The sequence below is a fragment of the Rhyacophila brunnea genome, unplaced genomic scaffold, assembly GCF_057557595.1.
Source record: "Rhyacophila brunnea isolate RB1 unplaced genomic scaffold, BYU_Rbru_1.0 scaffold_8, whole genome shotgun sequence".
NCBI lineage: Eukaryota > Metazoa > Arthropoda > Insecta > Trichoptera > Rhyacophilidae > Rhyacophila > Rhyacophila brunnea.
Window position 1 is genome coordinate 40,992,865 of NW_028233350.1, and position 22,684 is coordinate 41,015,548.

At 33.7% G+C, this 22,684-nt stretch overlaps 1 protein-coding gene across 1 annotated transcript in view; it reads right to left on the minus strand.

Annotated features, from left to right (window-relative positions):
* The window catches only part of LOC147064240 (proton channel OtopLc-like), a 252,185-nt gene that overhangs the window by 15,911 nt on the left and 213,590 nt on the right, over positions 1–22,684 (minus strand). Inside the window, exon 6 of the mRNA XM_085958679.1 lies at positions 16,001–16,207. Coding sequence (XP_085814805.1) covers positions 16,001–16,207 — 207 coding nt within the window. The remainder of the gene's footprint in view (positions 1–16,000; positions 16,208–22,684) is intronic.

Below are 22,684 nucleotides of genomic sequence, written 5' to 3' on the forward strand. Positions count from 1 at the left end.
CGCATTGACGAGTCGTAAAATGGCTCGAAGCCCCCCTAGTGAGAGTGTTGGCGGAAGCGTCAAATCAGCGTCTCGAGAACTTGGATTAGAAGGGTTAACTCAAGTTTATGGCCGCCATATTGTGGGATTAAAGCACAGGCATGGGAAATAAGATATCCATGACTGGTGTCTGGGAAGTAAACAGTGACGTGCTTTGGATTCGATGCAGCAAGGGCGTATATTCGATAACTTTAAATAAATAATTTCACTTGGTCTTTATGTGTAGATATTTTGGAAAATCAATAACTATAATATTATATATTCACTCAAAATAAATTTCGACCGAACGGGACTTGAACCCAAATCCATCACAATCCAATAAAGTACCGTCTGAAGGGTTGTGATTTTATTCTTTTTTGTGCCATATCAATTATTACCGGATGTCAGTGACGATTTGTCTCATATTTTCTCTGTCTATGGTTGCTCTAAATAGTAACATGTAAATTGTACGTAAAACATTTCACCGTGGCACAGTTCACCGTAAGCTTTTTATCGGAAAGAGATGACCGTATGGTATACGGTCTCCAATTTTATTAGATTCAATTTGAACATTAATTCAAATTTCATAGTTGATTTTGGCAATATTCATGAATTCAAGAATGAAAACCTAACCTAACCTAACTAATTTGTCTGCTGCTGGTTTCCTGTAAACCGACAAGAACCGTGTTTTATTTAGAGATGAATTTTATCTCAGTACTATACGACCATATTATATTGCAGATAAAACATTTCACGATACGGCGAACTGCATATGTACAAATTTCTCAAACACTCTACCTACTCCGGATAAATTGTTGCAAGTGCGCTATTTTCATGAAGTTTTATCTTTAATTTCAAACATTTTCAGCTGTCAATTTTGATTAATATTGATCCAGTGGTTTTTTAGTAATAACGGAACAAACAAACACAACATGCAGATTTTTGTGTTTAGGTATCATAGAAATGGTTAATAGGCTGATCAAAAGGAAAATATTAGGAAACCAGAGATAAGCACTTCAGTTGTATTATGACGTAGACACCTACCTACTAAAAATCAATTTACAATTAATATATTATTATTTCCTATGTTTTAGTTATGTTATAACCTTGGTAAAATCTCTAGCAGATTTTCAAAGCACGTTATATGACCTGGGAAAGGCAAGCCGCGATGGGGATAATATTGTTACCCAGATGCGTCGTGTTTTTTGTACTTTATCTACTAAAAAGTTGGATACACTGTTTCTGTTTTATAGCGTACCTTATCATTACAGACTTTTCACATCTTTCAGAGCTGACTATAAAGAGCTTTTCAACATTATTATTACCGCTAAATGATTTTAAACGAAAAACAACACCAACTTATTTTCATACTAAGCTATTATTTTGGCACTGTTTTTGTCAGTATATTAAATTTATAATCCAGCATTATGTACTTTTTGTTTTAAAGCTCTTAAAGGTAAAACTAGATAATAAAGCTTTAGTTTTAGACTAAGGTATTGCAGGGTTATATTATTTCGAAATGATTACCTAGTTATTAACCACGTTGGTTATCACGTATTATTATTACATATTATTAATGAAAATAATGAAACGGGGATGGGGATATTGTAGATTCGCACGGTTTGGATGCTTGTTGGGTAAAGAATTAGATTGGTAAAGTACTAAGTTAAATTATTACTACAGTCGCTAAGCGCACACACATGGGGCGGTCCGGAATAAAATCACCGCTGGATTACTAGGTAGGGAATGGGACAACTGGGCGCCGCACTGTTTAATGAAATAAATATAAGTTCGTTGCGATTTTATACCGAAAGTAGACGAGGAATTTTAATCAGTTTCAATATAATATTTAGTATTTTTAATTCATTTTTGTCTTAACATGTTGTTTTTTATTGCGGATTGAGAATTATCATGCCTGAGGCTTTATATAAAAATAAAAATAAAACTTTCGACTCGTTGGAACTTATTACGTGTGCCTATTTAAATTCTCACCAAGTTTTAAATAATAATTTAAATACAAATAGTTATATTAAATATATATTTTAAAAATACCTATACTTCACGAAAGTATGTTTATTTACGAATTTCAGTCGATTGTGTGGCGCCCAGTTGCTCCGGCGCCAAATCGTCTTATACCTTGTTGAGAGCTAGGACACAGGCTTAGAATAGAAGGGGTGGAGGTGGGGGAAGTTCTTGAATGAGGCTAAAACCCCTTCTGTGTTAAGTCACTGATGATCGTGGTAAAGAAATAATGGTAATCTATTCCGATGTTTAATCAGTGTCCCACATTTCACACAAGGGCAGTGAAAACAAACTGTTTATTTAATCGCTCCCTCCCACAAGAGAAAGAAAGAAATCACCCCCTAGCGTTCTCCTATCAGGAGTCATCTATCACCTCACTAATTACCGTCCGGGGAGTTTTTCAGATGGTGCGTGTTTGCAGAGTGTGAAGGTACAACGCAGGTGTCTATCTGTCAGTAGTGTTTGTCAGGAGCGGCCGTGCACAAATACTTATGGAGGAAGTGGGTCAAAAACTACCACGTGTTGAAGGTTTGGATTCACAGGTGACGTACCGTTGCCTAACACGCGACATTGGATGAAAGAATCGATTTTTCCTTTTGTTTTAATTTTAATAAGTAGAAGATGTGCGAGTTTACACATTTTTTAGTATGATTAAATGACCAAAATGTAATATTTGTACGAAGGTAAATTATCTGAAACCACACTGACGATTCACAAATCGTCAGATGAATGCAAAACTATCCTAACTTACAATTGATTTTTTTGAAACAACTGAAATTATTTATTATATTTTTGGATAAATGTACGCATCATATTTTAGTATGATTATTGATGAAAAACTGGTGCACATTTGTCTATATAAATAATAAATAACTGAAATATGTGAGATATAATAATAGTTCTGCATTCAGCTAACGAAATAGTAAATATGCATTCGAGCCAAAAGGAATTTTCGGCTATTAGATTTTTGCCGAAGCAGTAATCTGGAATAATTATAAAAGTAGCATTTATTTGAGATATGGATTTTAGAGCGTCCCTGTGGTCGCTTAGTAGCAATTAGTTTTTCAATTTTTATAAATCTACTCATTGTCAATGATAAGGCGTTACAGCCATGTGGCATAAAAATAATTGTTTCTTTGTTAGGTTAGGTTATGTTTCTACTCCATAATAATTAGACAAATTCATTTGTCTATGCAAAAATGGTGAATATAGTTTTGCTTACAAAATTTACTGCTCAATAGAGGAAACGTTGCCAGCTGGTAATTGGTCTAAGAAATATTTTTTAATAGAAACATTTAAAGACTAAGTTGAATATAAAAGTGGTAAAGATGTATAGCGCCTGTACACGTGCATGGATTTATTTGCACCAATAGTGTGTATTTTAAACTATCGCGACAATAATACGTAAAAGCGCTGATTGTCTCGCCAATGTCATTCATCGATACGCGATGTTATTTTATAGTATTATATTTTGACAGGTCATTAAAATCGGTGAACCTGGTTTTTTACCGGTAGATTCGCACAGATATTGCACTGTCCAATTGCCGCGTGAAAATTCAGAAGCTTCTGATTTTTTTTTGATACACGCATGCAATCTTGCAATTTGCACGATAATACGTGTTTTCACGTGCATTTTTGTGTAATGGCCGCGATAATACGTAGTCAGCTGTAAATCCATGCACGTATAAAAGGGTAGTATATTAAAAAAAAAGTACAATACAATTTTCACTCCTAAGTGGATCTTCATAGAGTGGATGTTATATTAACAGACTTTTTTTATCAAGTCGCCCAAGCCATTATGTACTTGGCAAAAATATATACATTAAACAAACTGCATGATTTTTTTTGGCCAGCCTAGGGATTTAATCTGCGACCAAAGGTATGTGAGACAGCCGCTTTACCAACCAGGTCACCATGGGCGCAATTGCATATTTATAAATTTCAAATATACCTATAGCAGATTGATTTATTTTATCAGTCTCAAAAATCTCTAATTTTTTCAGTTTTCATAAAAGAGAACGAGGAGGTATAGCGTGTAAATTTAATTTAATTAAGCTACAAAAGAATTTTATATTATTTTTCAATGAAACCTATAGACATATAATTTGATACGACAATGTGTTATTAGTATTAATACGTCTCATCGATAAAATAATTTTGGTAGAGATAATAATAATATGTCAAGAATGGGTTTATATCACGCAACGTGTTTAGTGATGGGCTTATAATGGATCTAACCGGTCCATGAGAGCCGGATGATACGAGATTTAAGCCGAATATAAAATCAATAGTCTACCAGCAGCCTACCAAGGAATAATAATATTTAAAAATAAAATTACACAATATTAAAAAACATAAAAAAAATATACAAAGTCGTACAAATAATAATATCTTTCACTTTTTGTATGAGTGTTCTAAACATAATATTGAACTAGGTACCGACCCGAGTGTGGTTATATCAAATAATTAGGTATAATTAACATGTTATCTGAAGAAAATTTTATAATTGAAATCTAATTTGATGGCATCAGGTAAACGTAATTTAAAAAAAAATATAGATTCCCAGCATACATTCATTCATTCATTTTGACATTTACCGTTTTGACATTTTAAAATGGAAACATTATTCGGCAAGCATTTTACATTCATTTAGGTTCCACTTCATAGCGCTAGAGCCCGATAAAAGTAAAAAACAACACAATATTATGATTCGCTAGCTTGTGTATATTATTATCTATGCTTTTTTGCGTATATCATCTATTGTCTATGATTTGCTACTACGTTCTGTCAAAATAGTCGCTGGCTTGTGGCTTCTCAGCGAATGGAAAGTGTTGTGTGTCATAATCACAATCGCAGTAGCTGAATCACCCGCTTTTAAATTCGCCAACAAACAGCTTGTAAAGTAGCTCAATGTCATTGACGTTTTAATAGTTTACATAGTTGTTTCTGAATAATATAAAACCATCACCAATATGTATATTTGCTTCCAAAATGCCTGTGAGTTTATTATAAGCTTATAACGATATTATTATTTATTTCAATTAGATTTAGATGTTTTTAAAATGCGTTTAAATTATCGCTACGAGAAGGTCGCTTTCGGAATCAGTGTTATTCTACTATCAGTCATTAGAATAAACGTTCACGGCAATAAAGTATGCGTACACCTACATGCCAACATAATCGGAGTTATCTAGTTGCTAGCTCTAGACATCGTCGCACGTGTTTAACGCAACGGACGCTATGTGTTATAACATCCCATAAAACTGTATGAGAAATCACAGGTTCGTGCCTGGACTTAACATAAGTTATTTACGAAAGGTATACCAGCTTAAAACTCATTTAGTGCTAACACCGCGACTAGTGCGTTTGGAGCAGTTTGCCATTAGATATAATTAACGTGTTACTTAAATGTGGTAATTAAAAGGTTAGCAGTGATAATGCAATAAACCGATCATTTGTGAATAAGCCTTTATTTCGGCTGAGCAAACCGGTTGTTAATTATTTCGGTATCACCACTAATAAAGAGCACTGTCAAAAAATGCGGGTAGAGTTAGTAAAAATATTTTGTGTATTTTAGATTTTTATCGGCCATTATAATAATTGTAATGTTTACTTTGGTAATTGTTTTTATGGACATTGTAAGTTCATTAAAATGCCGTGCAGCGTTCGATAAATGCATGTCTTAATGAACGGAGGGCGCATTGTTCGGCTGGGATAGATTATTGTAATGTAGGCACAGAGCAACATAACGAAAGCTCAAGTAATTAGTTTTGTTAAATTTTGTTCAAGGAAAACAATCATATATAAGGGCTATTTTCCGATATATGTTTATAATTATGTAAACATTCAAAATGCATTATTCTGATATCCTCTAATTATATTATTTTACAAGATTGAAAAAACAAACAAAGGAACGTCCCATCTTCTGTCTCCTGCATACTTTCCAAGCATTTTATAACATATTAAAATAATGATGTGTATTTTCTGATATAAGTATATTTATATCAGTTAGTAGCGAAGGGTGCCCGTTGTGACAGTCATATTTAGGGACAGGACTTGAATTTTTGACATTTTCAGTATTTTATATTTAATATTATATTTTATCCTTTTTTTATAGATATTTCACGAGAAAAAGACAATGCGATTAAGCATTATTTTTTATATACCTATATAAAAAAAGTAATGCTCAATCGCGATTCGAATACGGGCAAGAAAATTCCACAGTCTTGGTAGTTAAGTATTTTACAAAACATGTTAGGCTTTTATACCTATAACCTCAGGTTTTGGCATTGCGTGCGTGGATGTTTTACAATACGCGTGTAATAGTTTATATACATGTAGTTGTATACATGAAATTTATCAAATTAGTTATATTATTGTGTTTGTGTTATATGTTGTTGCGTATTAGTGGAATTGATTGGACCAAGTCGACAATCAATTTATATTACAAACCTACAGACAAAATGTCGTTTTCAAATTATATTTTTTTAGAATATAAAATAATAAAGTTATGATTAAAATACCATACACATTAAAAAATATATTTTTATTAAGAAGGTAGGGATTAAATAATCGCCTAGTATGAACTCATCGCCACTGGCATCTTCTGTCACCTGCATACGAACAATGTTTATATATGAAAATTTATTCTCTAAAGCCTGGGATTGTCATTTTAAAACTACGAATTTAAAAACCTATCGGAACAACTTATTTTTTTAAAAAAAAAGGTTTTTCCAGTACTTATATATTTCTTAGTGTGTTTTAAAATTATGCACGTTCAATATAGAATGTTACATTCCTAAACCTTGTGATTTATTCGTTGAATAAAAAATGGGTTAAAAAATAAACTGAAATTAAAATATTTTTTTCACTACGGTATCTAAATGTACCGTTGTTTTATAAGAATAAAGAAAATAACGGATTAAAAAGAGTAGGTACCAAGGAGATAAAATTGAATTTAAAACAAAACAAATGGACATCAAAAGGAAATTTAATGTCAAGGAATGAAAAATGTGTGCCTGGTTAAATTGCAATGTCAAAAAAAATGCTGTGTTTATGGCTCGTTTGCCTGGCGGAAATATTTTTTTATTCGAAATAAATCGCTCCGAAAAGTCGCGCGAGATTTTTATTGGCAGTGGCAACATTTCGCAGGCTTCACAATTTATGGCGGGAAATTGTTTTTGTCGGCGATTCTGTCTCCATAAAACGGTCACTTACCTACTGGATGTCACATTCTATCGTGTAAAAATCAAAATCAAATCGACGTAAATAATAAGGGTTGGGGTTTAATTACTTATTCTTTTGTCGACATCCAGAGGCACTGACCGATTTTGATGCCCTATACTGGCCTATACGATAAAAAATAAAATAAAAACCTAAATTACAACGTCCAACGTACGTACCTAGTAAAATATCGATCTCTCCCCTAGAATCGCTCAACATACATTATTATTACTGAATATGACAGTGATGACTCGAACTACTTACTTACTATTTTATTGTATACAAAACGTACTTGTTTATCAGTCCATTTGATGTTATTTGCAGAGATTTAGTTTTTGAGTATTATTTTATACGCTTATTTTTAAGATTGTGGTATAATTTAAAAATTGATGACTAGTTTGAGCCGTTTCGAGGCCCCCTTTTAAATATTCTGACGAATCGATTGCGTCATCTGCGTCAAATAAAATCGCCGCAGTCAACATCTACTATAATACATTTAATTCAATTTCCACTTAAAATTTGTCGTTTAAATATATTCGGAAGATACATAATTTAGAACACACTAAAAAACATATATATAATATTGTTGAAGCGCCTAGTTTCAAAAACCCCTAAAAAGATTTAGGGTAGTTCTGAGAAAAATGAGAAAAACGATTTAGGTAGTTTTGAGAAAAATGAGAAAAAATCATATCTATTAAATCTGTGAACTTTATGTATTTATTTTTTAATTTGTTAAATTCTAAAGAGTATTTTGGCTTTTCATTTTAGCGGTATTTGAAAAGCACACCCAACCATTTTAGCGAGTTTTGAAATTTAACCTAATTTTTGATCATACGTATTGACGAATTTTGGCGTTTTTGAAGTTCAATCTTTGGCCATCATATAGGTCACAAAAATATCCATCAAACATGTACGTCAAGTTGGACTGCCCACTTTTGAAATTCAAAATTTTGAAATAGCCAGTCGTTAGTGCTGCGTTAGTGCTGGTTAGTGCTGCAATATCATCGTTAGTGCTGTTGTATTAAAAAAGTTATAGGCAATTCAATGTGGGCAGTCCAACTTGACGTCAAGTTGGACTGCCCACTTTGTAAAAACAAATAAAATTCAAAATTCAAAATAGCCAATCGTTAGTGCTACATTAGTAATGGTTAGTGCTGCAAAAATTATCGTTATTGCCATTAAATTGCAAAAGTTATGGGCAAATCAAATTATAAAAAACGTCAAGTTGGACTGCCCACTTTTTAAAAACGAATAAAATTCCAAATCCAAAATAGCCAATCGTTAGTGCTACGTTAGTGTTGATTAGTGCTGTAAAAATTATCGTAATTTCCATTAAATTAAAAAAGTTATGGGCAAATCAAATTATGACAAGCGTCTAGTTGGAGTACCCACTTTTGAAAAACAAAAAAAATTCAAAATCCAAAATAACCAATCGTTAGTGCTACATTAGTATTGTTAGTGCTGCAAAAATTACCGTTATTTCCATTAAATTACAAAAGTTATGAGCAAATCATTTAGGTACTAATTGTGCAGTTGAAGTTTTTATGTACTTACAGGTAAGTACCTAGCGCAATTGTTAGAGTGAAAGAAAAAAGAGATTAGAATGGATAGGTACACATTTTTTGCCTGATTTCCCAAGGTAAACTCAATGATTTTAGTTCATAATTGAAGCCTGAAAATAATACAAGATAATGTTTGATAAGTTTTATGAGCGAATACAAGTAGGTGTGCACGGGCAACAGTGGATTGTATGAGGCGAAGGGATGGTGTTTTGTTTGAAGCCAGCGAAGGCAGGTAGCAAAGTATTGTGTCCATGGCAGTGTTGCCAACCGTACTATAATTATAGTATTTGTACTATAATTTTGGCCCGCGTACTATGTACGATATAAAACAGGTATAGTACGTCCAAAATACTATAATTTTTAATATCGAAAAAAATATGTAAAAAGTACTAAAATTTCGATATTTTCATTCGATAAATTGGTGCAAAGTACTATAATTTCGCAATATAAGAAGATTTTGAGTACTTGGAAAAAAATTGCTCGAAAAACGTAAAAAAACCCTTGACTGGCTTAAAATGAAATTTCTTGAATTCTTCGGTAAGCATTTTTGGTCGTAAGCGGTACCTAAATAAAAAGGGGTCTCGGAGTTTCTCAAATTCTCCGTTATATTTTTCTGGGAAACTAAAAACCTATACATATTCAACACTATGACAACGCGTACTATATTAGTTCTCTGAACTATAATTCCACTTTGAAAAGATGGTAACACTGGACTAGGTATAAAATTTAACCCGGCCAAAGCTGAACTTCGTCATACAAAATTGAAACTATGCGGTGTTATTTTTCGGCATATTTTTTTGCCGTATATGAATGAATAGGCTAGGTAGTTAAAATATAAACTCTGTATTTATTGGAGGCCAAACTTATAAAGATTCCGTGAAAACATTAAAATATGCAGTTATATATCAAGTGCTGTCATAATATCCTAAGTGACAGTATTTAACCGCTTGTAGGTAGTTAAGTTAAGTTAAGTAAAAGTATCTATGTTATAATATTATGATTCGTTTTATTTAGGCACAAGTTTGCATACCTACCTACAACAGTTGTAGGTAGGTATATGAAGTACCATGTAATATGTTTGGTTAATGCAACGGGCGCTAAAAAATCTTAAACTCCTGTGAAAACATTATTTCAAATTACCTATTTTAGCATGTCATTACGGAGAAACTTGATTGTACCATTTAAACACACGAAAGTAGGTAAGTACACAAAATATAAATACTTACACTATTACCATTTAGTGCTGCCGATTATTAATTGTATAATCGGCAATATATTCTGTATCTGAACATGTCTATCTTTGGCAACAGTGTCTGCAGTCTGCAATAACGGAAAAGGCCATGGACCAGTGTTGCCATCTTTTCAAAGTGGAATTATAGTACAGAGCCTCCAAAATAATAGTATTTGGGGAAAAAATATAGTACGCATCTGTTGGAAATGTATAGGTTTTTTGTTTCTCAGAAAAAAAAAATAACAGAGATATTGAGAAACTCGGAGACCCCTTTTTATTTTGGTACCTCTTCCGACCAAAAATGCTTGCCGAACTATTCAAGAAATTTCATTTTAAACCAAAGTTAAGGGATTTTTTTACGTTTTTCGAGCATTTTTTTTCCATGTGCTGCAAATCTGCTTATATTGCGAAATTATAGTACTTTGCACCAATTTATCCAACGAAAATATAGAAATTTTAGTACTTTTTATATATTTTTTCCGATATTCAAAAGTATAGTATTTTGGGCGTACTATACATGTTTTATATCGTACATAGTACGCGGGCCAAAATTATAGTACAAATACTATAATTATAGTACGGTTGGCAACACTGCCATGGACACAATACTTTGCTACCTGCCTTCGCAGGCTTCAAACAAAACACCATCCATTCGCCTCATACAATCCACTGTTGCCCGTGCACACCTACTTGTATTCGCTCATAAAACTTATCAAACATTATCTTGTATTATTTTCAGGCTTCAATTATGAACTAAAATCATTGAGTTTACCTTGGGAAATCAGGCAAAAAATGTGTACCTATCCATTCTAATCTCTTTTTTCTTTCACTATAACAATTGCGCTAGGTACTTACCTGTAAGTACATAAAAACTTCAACTGCACAATTAGTAAGTACCTAAATGATTTGCTCATAACTTTTGTAATTTAATGGAAATAACGGTAATTTAATGGAAATAACGGTAATTTTGCAGCACTAACCAATACTAATGTAGCACTAACGATTGGCTATTTTGGATTTTGATTTTTTTTGTTTTTCAAAAGTGGGCAGTCCAACTTGACTTTTTTTATAATTTGATTTGCCCATAACTTTTGTAATTTAATAGAAATAACAATAATTTTTGCAGCACTAACAATACTAATGTAGCACTAACGATTGGCTATTTTGGATTTTGATTTTTTTTTGTTTTTCAAAAGTGGGCACTCCAACTAGATGCTTGTCATAATTTGATTTGCCCATAACTTTTTTAATTTAATGGAAATAACGGTAATTTTTACAGCACTAACCAATACTAATGTAGCACTAACGATTGGCTATTTTGGATTTGGAATTTTATGCGTTTTTAAAAAGTGGGCAGTCCAACTTGACGTTTTTTAAAATTTGATTTGCCCATAACTTTTGCAATTTAATGGCAATAACGATAATTTTTGCAGCACTAACCAATACTAATGTAGCACTAACGATTGGTTATTTTGGATTTTGAATTTTATTTGTTTTTCAAAAGTGGGTACTCCAACTAGACGCTTGTCATAATTTGATTTGCCCATAACTTTTTTAATTTAATGCAAATTACGATAATTTTTACAGCACTAACCAACACTAACGTAGCACTAACGATTGGCTATTTTGGATTTGGAATTTTATTCGTTTTTAAAAAGTGGGCAGTCCAACTTGACGTTTTTTATAATTTGATTTGCCCATAACTTTTGCAATTTAATGGCAATAACGATAATTTTTGCAGCACTAACCATTACTAATGTAGCACTAACGATTGGCTATTTTGAATTTTGAATTTTATTTGTTTTTACAAAGTGGGCAGTCCAACTTGACGTCAAGTTGGACTGCCCACATTGAATTGCCTATAACTTTTTTAATACAACAGCACTAACGATGATATTGCAGCACTAACCAGCACTAACGCAGCACTAACGACTGGCTATTTCAAAATTTTGAATTTCAAAAGTGGGCAGTCCAACTTGACGTACATCCATCAAACTCAAAAATGTTCAAAAACCGTTTTAGGGGCTTTTGAAACTAGGCGCTTCATATATTAGGTATATATTCAAATAAATCGTTGATACACCAGCCATGACCCAGCCGACGGAAGCCACAAGACCTTCAGTCATGGAACCATACATCCAGAACCAGATGAGAGACACTCTACAAGTGTCAAGCGTATATTATATTCAAGGCCGTATGGATAGAAGGGTTAAGGACATAGCTCACTGGTACCCCAAAATATAAAAAAAACACGACACAAATACACATAACGTGCAGTGACGTCCCTAGGCAAATCTGAAAGTGTGTGTAAAATAATTGTACTTACCCTACCTACCTACCTGTTTTATTATTTATGTTTGGCTTACATCAACAGACGAATGGATCAAAATTCTTTGAAATAATTACACCTTACATCTTTTACTGAGGATTAAAGCATTTCCACGAAACATCCTCACAGCGGTGTATTTTAAGTACGTGGATTACTGAGGCTCTAACCGGTTTGGAGACCCCCTTGTGAAAAAATTGGCTATGCGATATACCGCCATAGGATATAAAAATACATATAAAATGTGATAAGTTGTAAAGGATTTTTTTTCATTATTTTGTAAAAAAGGATGTTGGCTCTTTTTATTGAAGCGATCGCATCGCCACAGCTCTCAAATGTTGTAATATTCGTATTCGTTCCTTCATTTAATACCCCTAAGCAACGCATGGCCTGTCTATCCCCACGAGACGTCTCTGATAACTCTGATTGTTATATTGGTAAATTTAGCCTAGCTGAGTGACGTGTTATAATATACTAATATAGTATACTACACATAACATTGTATAGACGTCTATCAGCGTCGATTTTGGGCAAGCCGCCGATCGCGAGCGGTCAAATTCAGCCCGATTCGTTTGGCAATTATTATGGCGGGAACTCGCACTCGTTGGCGGGAAAACTCACCCCACCATTCCGCGCGCTGGCCGCCATTTTATGTCGACGCCGTGGTTGCCATTATCGCGACCGTTAATGACGTGTCACATTCTTTTTTGTTTATGTTCACACCAGAGGAGAGAGCGGTTAATTAGCGGCTATAATATTTTTTCGTGAATATTGACTCGGTCGCTTTAAATATGTGCGTAGGTATTACCCACTGATACATTTTAAAGCACCATGTCGCACCCCTAGAACAACACCGCCACAATCCAAAATGTTATGTTCTGAGTAAATCGTATTTGAAGTTTTCAACTGTCTTTATTTCTTTGTCTCAGCATAAATTAAAACTGAGCTAAACCAAACCACATTGATAGTGAATACAATATTAAGCTTTTTGAATAATATAATGATTTTAGATTTGCAAAATAATATGGCAGTGTTGCGATGTGTAAAATAAAGTTCTAAGCAGATATAAAGATATATATAATATAATATAAAGATATAATATGCTTATATTACCTACAGTCCTACAGACATGCGTTAGATTGTGAATGTTTTGGTTTCGGTATACGTCGACCATATTTCATGTTCGAAATGGTTAATTTATTAAAACAATATTACAGCCAATGAATAAAAAAAGAAAGGAAGGAACATACAGATTCATTGCAGTATAAAACGGGTAACCAAATTCGCCATCTTGGAAAGCGACGATTTTGCGTAAACAAATATCACGTGGTCAGTACGTGTGCGTAGAAACTTCGTATGTGTTTGTAATTTTGTGTAAGTATTTTATTTTTATGTATCACGCAATGTCGGCCATATTTGCCGGCCTTTCTGATTGCCGTAAGTTGTACATACGCCCATTCCTTCTTTTTTTATTCGTAGATTACAGCTGAACCTCGATGCTCTGTACCCGGAATTCACGTTATTTATTTGCGTGTAGTTTCTGTAGTCCCATTTTATTTTTATGTTTACGTAATTATGCAATATGTTACGTCTAAATATTCAAAATTTAATTAAAACTACATAAATTAACCGTATTAATTAAACACCCGCAATTCCCGCTCGGCTTAAGTGACGGGCTATAGCGTCGTGAGTGCCAGGTTCGAATTCTGGGTCTGTCATCGACTTTTTTCATTTTATCTCATCCGACATAATTAAATAATAACAAAGAATCTACGACATATTTATTGACTACTTTGAATTAGATCTCAATGCTATACGGTCATATCTTTCCGATATAAAAGCTGACGGTGCACTGTGCTACGGCGAACTGCATTCGTTCAATTTAAACGTAACCATATAGGTATTGTACCCTGTACCGGTTCACAATGACGACGCATAAAGCTAATAATCAAGAAGTCTAGGAATTTTTACTTATCTATACAAAATGCCTAAGTATAACAGTTGAACTTTTCTTATGTAAATTTCTGCAGCTTCTTTTTATATGGCACAAAAGCCTTACGTAAGGGGTGGATATTAACACTTCTACTATTCGCGTGCCGGCTTCTTAGCGCTGATGCCGTTGAAATCTTTTCAGCATATCGAATTCAATAAATCCGACACTTTATTTTCCTTTTCTTCTGTAAGCCTCTTTCGTCTCTTTGATCGTACACTCATTCGTTTAGCTTGCCTTCCTCAAATGTGACATCTCACGCAGTTATTATTGATATCAATGTGGGCGCAGCTTTGCGTTGGATGATAATAATATGATGTTCATCTTGTCATGTCGTATATCAAAAATAAAAATAAAACTACACATATTTATATACTTTAGTTTCAAAACCTGCATAAAGACCATTTTTTATTTATTAAACAACATTAGATGCTAAATTGTTCACTATTTCAATATCTACGCAACAAATATTTATTCACTTTTGAAACCACTCTAAATATAGAGATAACGCATGTTAAAAATAGTATTTAGTTTCAAAACTTACTCATGTCTAAAATGGAAAAAAAATCATCAAACCATTTATACTACAAATGACATTCAATTGGAAACAAAAATAGCCATTTTCGTTTTTCATCCAATTAGGTACGCAGAAACAAACGTCAATATGTGCAGGATACTATAATACATTTACTTTCCAAACAAACCAAATCCATATTATTCAGATTCAAAACCAACATAAAATTGAAATGTCAAGTTTCAAAACTTATATAAGTATATATTAAAATACTAAATAATTTTATAAATGTGCTTCCAAACTATAACCCAGTATGAATGGTATTTTGATTTTTTTTTTATTACATATTTTTTTATTATTAATTCAGCCCACAGCACTTTTCCCTATTTGTCAATATTTTGGTTCGCGGAGTTAAGTAGATTTTGATAATAAGAATAACGAGGATAATAAGAATAACAATATTGAGCATGATTGACAAATAATCTAAAATGTAGCAATTTCTCCACAATAACGAGTCAATTGGAAACTTCGATGGAAAGTTTACTGAATATATTTTATAATATAATACAATAATTAACGGTAGGTACCTATAATGAGAGAACACACACACTAAGAAATTAAACTACCTTCTGGGTTTTATTCTTGAGTATGTAAAGTGTTATGTAACACGTGTTAAAGAAAATATTGTCATGTTCAATATTTACGCCTGTATAAATATGCATTGAAGCTTGTCACGTAAACGAAACTAGGATTCAATATTGTTAATATTTGAAGACACTCAGTGGGGATTGTATTTTTTTTTGGTTTTTATGACCTGGCCGTCGTTAAGTTTCAAAAACTGGCTTCAATGTTCTAGTCATCTAGTCTATGGCGGATTCCCCGCATCAAATCCTCATGATTGTTCTATCAATGGACGAACCCACGACTTGTCGCAACATCTAATATTGTGATTAGTGTTGTCAACTAGCATTCACAAACATATGTCACATAATAAAATAAGCTAGATAGATGGCAGAAAAAAATGCTAGGTTTTTTTTAAATCTAAAAATTGTGTAGAATCTAGCAGAGTGGAGGTCAATATATACACTTTAATAACAATGCATCATCTTCTTACCAACTGCTCCCATCCTGAGGTAAAAGCTGCCGTAATGGTACTGCTTGGATCCAACGTACGCGAACCCGAGCGATACTCTCTTGATGGCTGATGAAGGATAGTGGGAGTCAGTAGCGGTTGACATCTCCGTGTCGGTCTGCTTGCGAGACGTCTCTGACTCCTCGCCAGACTCCGACAGAGACGAGTGCGGGGGGGTGGAGGCAGCTGCTCGATTTTCTACGAATGAAGGAAATATATCACATTAATGATAATAAACACACAGACAATTTTTTTACATGGGTGCCTCCAAACCTGTCAGCGCCACAGAATTAAACATATCTAAAACCGCCACAGTTTGATAGTAGGTATCGTGGAATTGCTCGAATTCTCAGTAGGTGGTGTGTATGTCAATTTAAAGATTTTTTGTATATTAATTGTCAGTTTAAGGCAATGACATTATTAATGGACAACGCAGTCAGTACAGTAGCTAGCAAGTAAATTCGCGCATAGTGACATTCGCACATGTATAGGAAGACGTCCCGTGACAAAATTTCGCAATTTCTATTATGTGATGTCACGCATCGGAAATTTATAGCAATATCACCTTTATTGTAATAGCGTTAGAACAGTGTTTCTAGTGTCAATGTTCATGTAAGCGAGCGATATTGATATATTAATATATGAATTATGCCATTCGGCAGACCTGACAAAAAGCATCGGGAATTTATAGCAATATCACCTTTATTGTAATGGCGTTAGAACAGATTATGCCATTCGGCAGACCCGACAAAAAAGTGGGTGTCATTTTTTTCCAGATGCTTCGTCCATATTAATATCATTGGTTTAAGGTAGCCTAAAATAAATAATAAAACATATATGTAGGAACCTAACGAACTTACAGACAAATTGAAATTAAAAATGAAAAAGTACGGCATTCTAAGTCTGCTTAAGGACGTCATTTTGCCTAACAAGAGCCTAAGAGAGACATCTTCTTGGTCGTTCATTCATGGCTGAAGATCGTGACCACTTTGAAATTCTGTCATCTTTTGAGCGACCAAGATTTTCCATCCCTCTCGATCCTCTTCTTCTCTCAGGGCAGAGTGAAAGCTGCCCACAGTCACCTCCTTTACTTGGTCGCTCAAGCGCTTCGACGCTCTTCCTCTGCTTCGCCTTCCCTGGAGGCTACACAAAACCACCAGTCTCTCCAGGCTATCCAGTTCGCGCCGAACAATATATGTACAAAAAAATGCAGAACGCGTCTAAACATAATATTATCAAGTGCCGTTTTTGAAGTTATACTTCTTTTGGCGCGTTTGGGAAATCAGATCAGAGTGTATTTTTGGTGTGTGACATGGAACACATAATTTATTTTTTCACACGCAAAAAACGCACTCGATTGAATTCGAACCACCGATTGTTCGGTTATCAGCCGAACGAACTACCTTTACGCCACGGTATGGTACTGCGATCGTGACGATTATACAGTATAATATTATAGTTTAGAATTGTTCCGTTGCTTAGGCAGCGAATTAATTATTGTCGGCCATTTGCAATTGGTACTTTAAAAATAAAAACAACGAGAAACAAATATATAATTCAGTAATATAAGTTAAAGTGTATAGAAATAAACCAACGGCGTTCCAATAAGCGGTCCCTTTTCTTGAGTGTGTAATTTAACAAGATAATTTAACCCAATGGGCCCGTAACCTTTTAATTAATTTTGTAATTAACGTGTTAATTTGCATTTGAAAAGTAATTAGCAAAAACACAATTTTGTGCGGCCCGTAAGCATAAGCTAGTCAAAGAATCTAGTTTATAATAAGTTTTGTTTTTTTTTGTTACGCCAAAGCAGTATAATTATCTTCTAACACACATTGATTTTTTTATCTGTAGTTTCTGGATTTTCTAGTCCTGTGCTCTCTGTTTAAGAAATACGAAGCATTCGACGTCAACACCACATTTCGAAGACATCAATAATTGTCTTCCACTCCCTTATTCTCAGAATTCATGACTCGACTAATGACGTCACTGCCTCTTATTAAAGCATGTTCAATATATCCATTTATCATTAATAGCAGATAGTCTAAAACAAAATATGAAAATCATCTATGTTCACGAGAAACGTAAAATCACGGCAAACAGTCTATCATGGTATAAAATGATTTAATAAACCATTATGCTCCCTTTGTTCTTGATAAAAATTGGAAATTTCCAATCGAAATTTATTCAACATTCAATGTTTAGACTGCGGTATTCTATATGGCCGCGAAATTGCTGAGTAAGCAAACAATTATAATTTTCTATGGCGGGAATTGGACGAGGTGATAGAATAAAGCTAAATTTATGAAACCTGATAGCTCACCAATATAAATCTATTTTTTTTTTACTAAAATAATTAATTTACACTCAAAAAACGCAAAAATAATTTTGTTGTGCCTGAAGAGAGGGCTGTAAAAACTTTTATTATGAGGCGAACTAAAGATGTTAAAAAAAAACATTTTGTATGAACATGAAGCTTAATCTATAAAAAAGAGCTTTATGCAAAATTGGCAGATAGGTCAAAATGAAATTGTTATCAGCGACTTTTATAGACTAATCGTAGGTCAATTGGAATACTAAACATACATTATTTGTATCATATTAAAACCATTATAAAACAACTATACCCACGGTCACCGCGCGGCAAGCGTTGGACTATAACGCCGTGGGACCCAGGTTCGAATCCTGGGTCTGGCAAGTACACAAATTGTTTTTCAATTTGTGTGTGTCAGGGTATGGACCTAATAGGTTGAGCAAGTGGCTGACATCCTTTTCTCATAAAAAAAAAACCAAATCTGTCAATACAAACTTCTACTTTGTGGAGGCCCATATGATCCTATTAGGATCGGACATGGTCGGAAAAAACCATTAATTCTTAAAAAGTCGTGAGTCGTAAGTTACGTTAAATTTGAGTTTTTTTAATCGTTTATTGGAAGAAACTGATAAGTTTCATTCGGGTATTAGTATAAAAATAATGCAGCTGATCGTTCAGATATGGTGGATGCCAGATAAAGGTCGGGGGAGGTATTCTACATATTGGAGAGTGTAATTAATTAATAATATTCAAAAACAAAAGAAAAAATATCAACGTAATTTTTATAAATTTTATTGTATAATTGTATTATTGTGAGCACCTACGGCTTATTGCGAGCTGTTGCATCCAAAAGTGAGTAAATCGTATTAACGGTGATAATTATTAGGATCATTAGTGTTCGTTTGTGTCGTTCGCGCTATCCTGTCTTTTAGATATGACGCATTGGAATATTAAAGCAAAGATTGGATGCTCCTGATAGTTGTACCAATTTATGAGTGCTATGTGGCTTCCAGTGGTAACAAGCCCTGCGTATTGTAGAATAACGAGAAGTGGGGCCAGTAGATTGAGAAGGGGTTCGACAGCAAATCATTCGTGTCATGATTCTCAAAGTCCTGACAAAAAGCAGTAATATTCCTAAATATTACTTAATAATAATTTGTTTAAAGATTTTTTTTTCGTTTCTGGGGGGGGAGGTTTAGACACGAAACCCCACCCCTTGTGCGTGCGCCGTGAATTAATACTATTAAACTACTTCGATCCTTAGAGGATCATATGGGCCTCCACAGAGAGGAGAAATGGATGTAAGCCACTTGCTCCATACTCTATACTCTGACTCCAAACCAGAGCGTTGGAGCGGTGGGGTTTTATCCGGAGCACCGAAAATTTGTAGTGTTCCACTGCTCTTGTTTTTTTATTTTTACATTTTCGTCTTAAAATACAAATAAATATTATATTTGACACTACTTTGCAACACTGGAATCATCTGAAATATGGCAACACTGCTGAGTGATAAATAAAAATAACCTCACTTTTTTAGCACAAGACGCAGATAATGAAAGACGATTTTCTGTCTGAAATTTTGTTTAAGTACTAGAATAAATAATGAAAATGATGAATAATAAACCTTATTTTAAAACCTTACTTATTTCTATTTTTTTAATATTTTTATAAATATAATACATATTAAAACTTTTTATCCGGAGCGGAGCAGACCCTGGAGCGTAGCTGGAGCAAGTATTAGGTCCCGGAGAGTAGCAACTCAAAAAAGGGTCCGCTCCATAGACTATAGATACATCCGTTACGGTCCGCTCCAACCCTCTGCTCCAAATACAAATTGAAAAACAATATGTGCATTTGCTAGACCCAGAATTCGAAGCTGGGACCCACAACATTATAAGCCGACGTTTAAGCCGCTCGGCCATCGTGGAATTTAGTATATTAATATTTTATCAAAACCCATTCAACGCACTTGTATTGTTCTATAATTGACACGAAGAAAAGATTTGATAAACACGGCCGGAACAAATAAAAATATCGAAATCGTTTGAATAAAATCGCTGAAGAGGTGGATGCTGATTGATTGACAGCATCTGGCTGATCGACTGGCGGCGGTGCATTTATTCCCGCCTGCAAGAAGTGTTTAGTCAGCATAATAAAAACAGAGAAGCCATAGTATTGATACGGTGGCATGGGGATGAAAAAACAATGTAGCCATACTGTTGAGACGGTGGCGTAGGGATGATATCGAAAAGAAAGTTATTTATTACCCCCGAATACAAACCTATTGAAGAATCTATATAAAGTAAGATTAGATTAAGTTAGTGAGCTTTCGAGTGATTGAAATGCAGTTTAATAATTAATTGTAACATTACATAGCATAATCAATATAATAATAGGTGAATTTTTATTTTTGTTTTCAATTGTATGGTAGCTGCAGGGTATAAACCAAAGCTTTCCAACGTTTTTTCGTCGCCAATCGTCAAATCGTAGACACCCATCACTGTCTTCAAACACTTAAATTAACATGTTTTGCGTATTTAACTTGAAAACATTAACCAACGCATCTGTTCTATACACAAAACTAATATCGGCCGCTATCGGCGGTTAACGAAGGTAGTTATCATATGTTTGCACTGAAGAATTATAATTGTTACAATATGTTAGCTCAGTCAGCTCAGTCAAAACTGTCTTTCTCGTTTTAAAATTTAGCACAGCCAAGAGAGGTGCCGTCAAACATAGCACGTATTGTAACAATTAATTACAACTAACGTACTGCACATATATTATTTTGAAAAACACTTTCTGAGAGAGTATATTATAACCAATAGAAAAAATCTTTTTTGAAAAAAAAGTAAGTCACCCCGACGGGGAATCGAACCCTGTATCTCCCGAGTTTACGCCTCATCCGTCGCATTTAACCAATATGCTACGGCGTGACATACTAATAGTGACAAATTAGAACTAGTGGTCAATTTTAATACCTACTCATCAGCGTTCTTCCAAATCGTATTGTAATTTGTATATATTATAATATTGTTTATATTATAATAATATTGTATTTGTAACTTCCAACGTATTGTAATTGTTATAATAAGTGCTAATATTTCGATACAAAAATATGAAAAAACTACCCTCAATAGCTGCTGATAGCAGTCTTGTGTATAGAATAGATGCGCAGATTTTTATATTCACGGTAATAATGGCCAAAGATGGCCGCGTGGCTAAAGCGTCGTAGGTCCCAGGTTCGAATCCTGGGTCTGGTAAATACCTACACATTTTGTTTTTCAATTTATATATGAGTCAGAGAATGGAGGTTGAGCAAGTGGCTGACATCCATTTTCTCGTAAAAACAAAAAAAAACTGTTAATACAAACCTCCACTCTGTGGATGCCCACATGATTTTATTAGGATCGGACATGGGCAAAAAAATCATAATGGATGAAATGTGTATTATAATATTAATTCACCATGTTCAATTCTAAGATCATATTATTATGGGTCCCCTACATAGTGGAGGTTTGTTCTTACGAGAAATAGATGTTAAATAGTTGCTCAACCTTTTAGGTCCTTACTCTGGGTCAAAAAACATATTTAAAAACAACACGTGAATTCTGGTCAGATCTGGTATTCGAACGCGGGGTTTACAACATTATAAGCCGATATCTTACTGCTCGGCCATTGTGAGCATCTGATATATGACAAAAACACAGAAACTCATGAAAATTGAATGTCGATAATAATAACAAATAATGGTGAAAGTGATGGCACACAATTTGGTTTGACAGCGTAATTAGGCCATCATTTTAGCAATAGAAGAAAAAATATTGCGACTAGGTATATTTTAATTAATAATTTCGCAGTGATGCAATTTCGAAATTAATCAAAAAAAAAACAAAATAAGTTACTTAGGTATTTAAAAAAGTCTAATATTATTATGATAAAGTAAATATAAAAATATATACGAGTATCGCTATTATTTCTTCAATATGTCGTTTAAACAAACTTCTACACATAAAATATAATAACTAAACTTACAGTCGCAAAAATATTAAGCTTCTATTCCCTGCAATTTTTGCATTTCACTAATTCTTGAAGTTAATAAACAAAATTTTCAAATATTGTAATCAATATCTATCTATTGCTCTTCTAATACTCACTTGTACTATATTTTGGATGCTATTTAAGGGTTCTGAGGCGCAACTGAAAACTTTTGATAAACAAGAAATAAATTACACCAGTCAATCAAATATCTAAGAGAATTTATTTAAATAGACAAGCCGGTAGCTTGTCTGGGAAACATCGCATATTAATGAAATCCATTGCACTTCCAAACCGGTGTGCAGTCTGTAATG